General features: G+C 39.9%; 1 protein-coding gene across 6 annotated transcripts; it reads left to right on the top strand.

Moving 5' to 3' along the window:
• Positions 1 to 1,601: 1,601 nt before the first annotated feature.
• Positions 1,602 to 6,279, top strand: LOC307033827 (uncharacterized protein). 6 transcript variants are annotated; one of them, XR_013806658.1, is made up of 6 exons: positions 1,602 to 2,422; positions 3,070 to 3,235; positions 3,391 to 3,732; positions 4,354 to 4,489; positions 4,700 to 4,807; positions 5,725 to 6,275. XR_013806658.1 is itself a non-coding variant. In XM_079672463.1 (6 exons), exons 4-6 carry the CDS (start codon positions 4,455 to 4,457, stop codon positions 6,140 to 6,142), a joined length of 507 nt encoding a protein of 168 aa, XP_079528589.1. In that variant the 5' UTR covers positions 1,615 to 2,422; positions 3,070 to 3,235; positions 3,391 to 3,732; positions 4,354 to 4,454; the 3' UTR covers positions 6,143 to 6,269. The 6 variants fall into 6 exon arrangements, 1 of the variants encoding a protein (XP_079528589.1); XR_013806659.1 differs by having other exon boundaries at positions 4,700 to 4,753; positions 5,725 to 6,274; XR_013806660.1 differs by having other exon boundaries at positions 4,700 to 4,936; positions 5,725 to 6,272.
• The last annotated feature ends 527 nt before the right edge of the window (positions 6,280 to 6,806 follow it).

The raw sequence follows: 6,806 nt of genomic DNA, 5'->3' as shown, positions 1-6,806 counted from the left end.
TTTACGGCATGCCCACTGAGGCCTTTCCGTGTCCTATACTGCCCTCTGCTGTTTGTAATGATATACAATATTTAACATAAACATGCCTTCGAGAGTATAACTTAATTTATACAAGACAATATACATTGAAAATGTGCCCACATATTTATGCGGTTATCTGAATCATATTTTCTACCCCTTATATTCGAAAATATATGATTAAATATCTAAAATATGCGCACTTCGACGCTGCGTGGGTGGACTCCAGTTATATCTTTCAAACTAAATCTATCCACTATCTGCTTGTAGACTAACGGTCAAAGGGTCTAATATCCGGGAGGGCCGGGCTCGAGTCTCGGAAAGGAAACGTTTTTTTGTGTTATCTCTTTTCATTCACTTACAATCTTTGTATAAATGCAAAGTATTCCAAGGTCTGCTTCACCTTAATTGTCCCAACTGCTTGGCAACAGCTGTCTGTTCTCCAGTTGTTTAAGGTGGTAGCCTGTCGCCTGCGTTCATGTTTCAAATAAATGGGAATTGATCAGCCTCAGATGTATTAATTTATAAAAAAAAAAAAAATGTAATTCGAATGTTTCTCTTCAGTGCAATTGCAATTGCACATTGCATCATTTTTGTGTTCTTTGTTCTGTTTTAGAAAGGAAGGATTGTTTACTTTTTTCGTTGTCTACAAAACCGGAAAAACAACATAATTGTGCTTTTCCAGACACTGAAGAAAGAAAAATACCATGAATTTTCGGTATCAGGGCTGTTAGGGAAAAGATCAGGCAATATATCTTGAGAGAAAACTTATCTTTTGATCCCGTTTGAATTGTGCCACGAATTACACTTATGATGTTTGTCATCTTAAACAATCACTTCCATGTCAAAAAACTCAGTTTGTCGTAAAACTGTTGAAATATAAGACTATGAAAAATACGCAACTAGAAATAAGTGAAATGTGCCAACGTGACGGCCGTCTTGGTGTGTGGTGCGCGACGGGAGATGTAGGTCATTGACTGGTTTCAGGCAAAAAAAAAGTGTTACTTCACAGTTTTACGACACATTTAACATTTTTTGACTTGCAAAATTATCTTTTAAATTGACAAAAATCATATGTGTAATTTGTGGTTCAATTCAAACGGGATCGAAAGATAATCTTTCTCTCTCCATTTACTTCAATACATACCTTTTCCGAAATAAGGTCCCATGGAGCTCAACCGGAAAGGGAGGGACTTCGTCTCTCTATAAGCATGCAGCAGCAGTAGCAGCAGCCGGAAAAATGTCCACGAGAAACTTCATCTTGCGTTGCAAAAGGACAATAAATGACTGCACAAGACTTCTCCAAACAGATGATGCCGGTCATGCCGTGTTACAATCCACAGTAACGAGGTAAGGGCCAAGCCTATTGCTACTGTTAGAAATTAAAATCAATGTTTTAATGGGGAAATGTAGTTTAAACATGCCGTCAGTTTTAATGCTCTTTTATACTGAAAAACCAGAAATTCTTGTGCACAAGCAGTTAAGCTTTTATTCTGAAAATCCTTCATCTCCGGTTAGCATTTAGCATGTGGCTAATATACGATTTCCTGAAGAGGTGAATTTAGTAGCGAAATGAGAGTGGTGCAAACCGAAGCCTACTGACTTAACACTACAACTATAGATGTCGAGATACTACCATGCTGAATATTAAATGAAGGTACAGTTTATTTGAATACATTATTTACAGACGAGAGTAGCATGTGACAACATCCGGAATGACCGGAAACCAAACGAGCCGAGAAGTATTGTTTAGAGTATTGATTACAGCGTTTAGAATGTGTTAAATGAAGAGTGATGAAAGAGAATATGAGGAGAAACTGCGTGTTAAGCATATATTGAATGTGAAAAGAACCTATCCTCTGTTTAAATGCAATAACGGACATTAGAGACGAGGCGAGCCGGCTGGCGGGGAGGAGCCAGCAGACGATATATAAACAGCACCGGAGGAGAGATCCGGGCTCTTCTCTTCCCTATCGAGGAGAGCCAGATCACAGCTGTTTGTCTGACTGAACAATATTCTGTCTGTAACACTACCGCGCCTCTTTTAATTAAAGTACCCAATTGAACTTTCACAGAGACTCCATTTAGTCTCCTATTTTAAAGCTTCTCTCCTGGTCGGGAGAATAACGTACACAGTTAACACTACTACCAACACAAAGGAATGTAGTTTGTTTTTGCATGTAACCTAAACTGAGGTTGTGTGAGATCTTTCACACTTACAAATTCTGTCTTCTCCCCTATTTCACCAAACCGTTTACTGGCAGGTTAGAAACCATGGAAAGGAGCCTCGAGTGGTCACGGGGCAGGCTAATTAACGTCCCTACAGCTGATCTTTTACTTCAGGACCTTCGGGAATATATACTTGAAGTCCGGAGATCTTGGCCTACCACACCCGCACAACAAGGTAGGTCGATGTGATAATTGTTCACTTTAGCTTAGGCTTTCGTTGATAAACCAGTGCTAGTATTGTTGAGTACTAAGTGTCCAACAGGCCAATACATTTTAAAGTAATTATTTGTTTTAAATATGGGTAATACCAATATAAACACCTTTTTTAATCTGTAGTTGCCAGCTATTAATTACAACATTCTGGTGAGACGCTCTGAGTCTCGAGTTGTCCACTTAAAACTGTACTCCAAATTCCACCTTTATATCCTGCCACAGTAGAGGAGACGCTATTCCCCCTCCCCCGTCGAGGGCAGTCTGGCCATCTGTAGTACACCACGTATCATCAAACGTGTGAATGAGGACATTGAAAGGGTGCCAGAGGGGGAGTCTCTGTCTTCAGGGTTGGAAGACACAGACTGCAACTATGTATCTCTATGCCCATACACATTTATGCTTTTGTTCTTACTGTATACTACAACTATAGTGTATTGCATGTCCACTGGTTTAATGCCAAACTGCATTTCATTTTTTTTTAAAGTATCTTTAGGCTGGGCAATGACAATAAAATAGACGCATTGTGTGCGTTTCTGGCACAACGGCATAAATGCGTTGCTTTTACAACAATGACAATAAATGTAATCTAATGTTTTGCTGTTGTTGCAGGTCATTCTGGCTACCACGCCCCACTCATTTTGTTGGGTGGTCGAGGTCCCCCACAATTCAGCATTTCCAGAGAGCAAATCTCTTTTTTGAGGAGCTGTGGTTTTACAGCAACAAAGATGGCACAGATATTAAAAGTATCTCTGCGCACAGTGAGACGGCGATTGAGGTATGTAGCAATGTCTTCAACATTGGAAGTGCCATCTTGTCTCAATTTATTGTAAACATCCCAAGGAGGGGTTGTAGCCATGTTACACTATGCATGTTGTAAAGTAAATCTGAATACCGTAGGTCTCATATATTTAAAACATGTTTATTTTTCAGGCAGTTCCACATGCTGCGCTCTGGGACATACTCCACCATCTCAGATGCTACACTAGACAACCTCATCAAGGAGATAGTGGCTGGGAATAACCAGATTGGCCCTGAATCTGTCAGGGCACAGCTGCAGGCCCAGCAGATGTGGATACAGAGACGCAGAGTGCGGGACAGCATGAGGCGGATAGACCCAGAAGCAGCTTCACTGGACATGTCCTCTCAAGCTGCAGAAGACAACTCCAAAACAGTGGAGGATCTGCAGAAGCAACTGCAGGAGTTAAGAGTCCAGCGAGAGTTTTGCTAACAGAGGTTTGCTGGCTCCGACGACAACATCCGATTCTATACAAGGTAATGTTTTGGCTAAATTCTATCCAAGTTTTTGAGATGGGTTAGCTTATAAAGAATCCTGTTTACCTGCCGTGTGACCGCTGACTATATGCATGCAGTGTTGGAATAAGTACTCAACTTAACTGAAGTATAAGTACAAATACTATGGTTTTAAAATACTCCTGAACTGAACATGTAGAATCATAAATCCTGTGTTTTCATATATAAAAAGTAACTAGAAACTATGAAGGTTAACTAAATGTGGTGGAGTAAAACATATTAATACTAACAACATACTGAGAATATTTTACTACAAGTGGAAATCTTCAAAACCTTACCAAAGTAAAAGTATGTCAATATCCACTGCGTTTCCCCCAGTTGCACACGTAAGAATGAAGAGTAAACGTAGTCATTGTGTGTAAAATGTTCCCTGTATGTTTTAGATTATTATTACTGCTGCTAATGTAGTTGCTACATTTTACTGCTGTAGATTACTATACCTGCACCTAGTGCCTTCTTACTCAGTCTATTTGAATTGTAATGTATTATAGCAAACAAGAGGAAAGCATTAGCCCATGTGTTACAGTTAACACGATTGTATTTACTGTCAATTAATGACTGACATGTGTCTTTTGTGTACAGATTCCCGAGCTATAACCACCTGATGGCCTTCTGGTTTTTAATTGAGCCTTCAATTCATTAAATGGTTTGTGTTACTAGAGCGATATCAACTGCCAAGAGTAATGAAGAAGTGGTTACACACGCACGTCCATCAACGGTAGGTTATGTTTCTTTTAACACACAATCTAAACACAAACTGAAGGGAAAATGTCTCTCCGACATTTCATTGCTTTTGTGTAGGCTAAAAGGCTAAAGTACTCAATCCTTTTTGAATACATCAGAGAACTAAAACAACTTAATGTTTTTCCCATAGTGTGCTACACTCATGACATTAATATAGTAACCTTTTTTTGTTTTTATCTTCCAGAGACAGCTGCTTCAGCCAATTGACGAGTTCTTCCTTTTTCTATGCTTCCTGTCGGTGGGTTTGAAAGAGAGGGACCTTGCAAACCGCTTCAACGTACACCAGTCCTCTGTGAGCCGCATCATTGCAACATGGACAAGTTTTCTTACAACTTTATTGGGGTCACAGTGCATCTGGCTTACACCTGCAGAAGTTCAAGCCCACCTCCCAGAGGCATTCAAAGATTTCCCAGACACACAGGTGATCCTGGATTGCACAGAGCTGAGGTGTCAAACACCATCCTCACTCCTCCTCCAAAGTGAAATGTATTCTACATAGAAATCTCACTGCACCATGAAAGCCCTGGTTGGCATAGCCCCACATGGTGCAGTGACATTTGTTTCCAGTCTGTATGGTGGTTCTGTCAGCGACAAGGAGATTTTCAAACAATCTGGAATAGCTGCGTTGTTGACTGAAAACATAGCAGTGATGGTAGATAAGAGCTTCCTGATCAGCGATTGCTGCAAATGCAAGGTGTACTGCCCACCTTTTCTGTCAAAGCAGAAGCAAATGCCAGCCTATGAGGTGAGGGAGACACAGGCCATTGCCAGACTGAGGGTTCATGTAGAGCGTGTCATTAGGAGGATAAAAGAGAACAAACTTTTTGATGGTGAATCCCACATAGGTATTGTTTGTATTCTTATCGATAGTCATGAACTTTCTCTTGTGACAAAATAGACTCTCCGTTAGTAAACGTTTACTCTGTGTAAAAGTGATTTCTGTGTGTAAAAGTGAGGTAACATGTGTAGATGAATAACATCAACTTGTATTCGTCCCACACATACACACCTATAGATGTAGTTATATTTGTGTCTGTGACTTTATATTGAATGGGAAATAACTGGAAAATACCTGTGTAAGAGAGAGACTCCTGTCCCGCCTCTCCATTTTATTTTTAGTTGTGCATTGTTATTTGTGCTTTAGAAACATTCCACTTGAACTTTATTTGAATGAACTTAGTAGTAATTATTGTCCTATATTTCTTTCAGATTTCACAGCTGCCTGGGCCTAGGAGAAAGAACCTCCATCTGTGCCTGCACCAAGGTCAAGATCTACCGTTGCTCAAGGGCCTTCACCAGAGCCATCACCACCGAGGACCAAAGGACCAGCATCACTACAGCGGCCTCCATCTGTCCCTGCCACAAGATCAAGATACACCTCGGTACAAAGGCCTCCACCACAGCCATCGCGATCAACCCAGCCAGCAAAGAAGTCTCGCCTAGCAGACGTACCTCCAATCCAGCCACCAGCATCAACCCGGGACAATCCCACCTACCTCCCTCCGACACAGCCACCAGCAGGCCATGCACCATCAGCCCCACCTACACAGCAGCCAGACCCACTGTCTTGGAAGACAGACAAAGACCATGGACAAAGACCCCCTGTCTTTACATTTATAATGAATAGTTGGTTGAAAAAGTTCTGATATTGGAAATATTGAGATTTTACAGTTTCATATGTTAACATAAATAGTTGGTTGAAAAATAAAGTTGAAATGCTGAATTTGTATTTGTACACATCACATAAACCTTGGTATGGAATATGAAGTCATTATTCAGTCCTGATGTAACTTTTCTGTGGTGAAAGTAGAGGGATGGAAATATTTTACTCTAAATTATAATTTACACATTTTCATTTTAGACATGAACAACACTTTTATATAGGCTTATAGTGTAATTGATATATTTCACCACTTTTGTGAACCAAAGACTTTGGTGAACAAAATCTGAAACACCAACAAAAATGGATGACATGAGTACATATGTGTTTCACAACAGTTTTGAAGTTTTCCAAAAATCGGATTTCTAAGCTAGGTTTCTCATAAGACAGTGCTCTAAGGTGAGTGAATTTGCATTTCTAGCAACACCAGAGACTACTGAACATTTTGACATGTAACACCATGCCATGTTATAAGAAGTACATTTAAAAGTGGATTTAAGGAGACATCTAAAAATTGAGAAAATACCTTCACTTCACACTCCAGAGGTTTAAGGAAAAGGGTAATGCCATTTTATTTAAAAAAAACAATGAAGGCAGGTTATATTGATATATTGATTGATATATTTATTAT

This window comes from Notothenia rossii, assembly GCF_949606895.1.
Source record: "Notothenia rossii genome assembly, chromosome: 3".
NCBI classification, from domain to species: Eukaryota; Metazoa; Chordata; class Actinopteri; order Perciformes; family Nototheniidae; genus Notothenia; species Notothenia rossii.
The sequence above is the reverse complement of the archived record's forward strand: the minus strand, read 5'-3'. Positions and strand labels throughout refer to the sequence as shown.

What these genes read in the sequence shown, in the direction of transcription:
- LOC307033827 (XM_079672463.1), top strand. Translation starts at nt 4,455, where the DNA reads ATGAAGAAGTGGTTACACACGCACGTCCATCAACG. An exon ending in CACACGCACGTCCATCAACG is followed by an intron (nt 4,490 to 4,699) that starts GTAGGTTATGTT and finishes TTTATCTTCCAG; the next exon opens with AGACAGCTGCTTCAGCCAAT. An exon ending in TTTTTCTATGCTTCCTGTCG is followed by an intron (nt 4,754 to 5,724) that starts GTGGGTTTGAAA and finishes TATTTCTTTCAG; the next exon opens with ATTTCACAGCTGCCTGGGCC.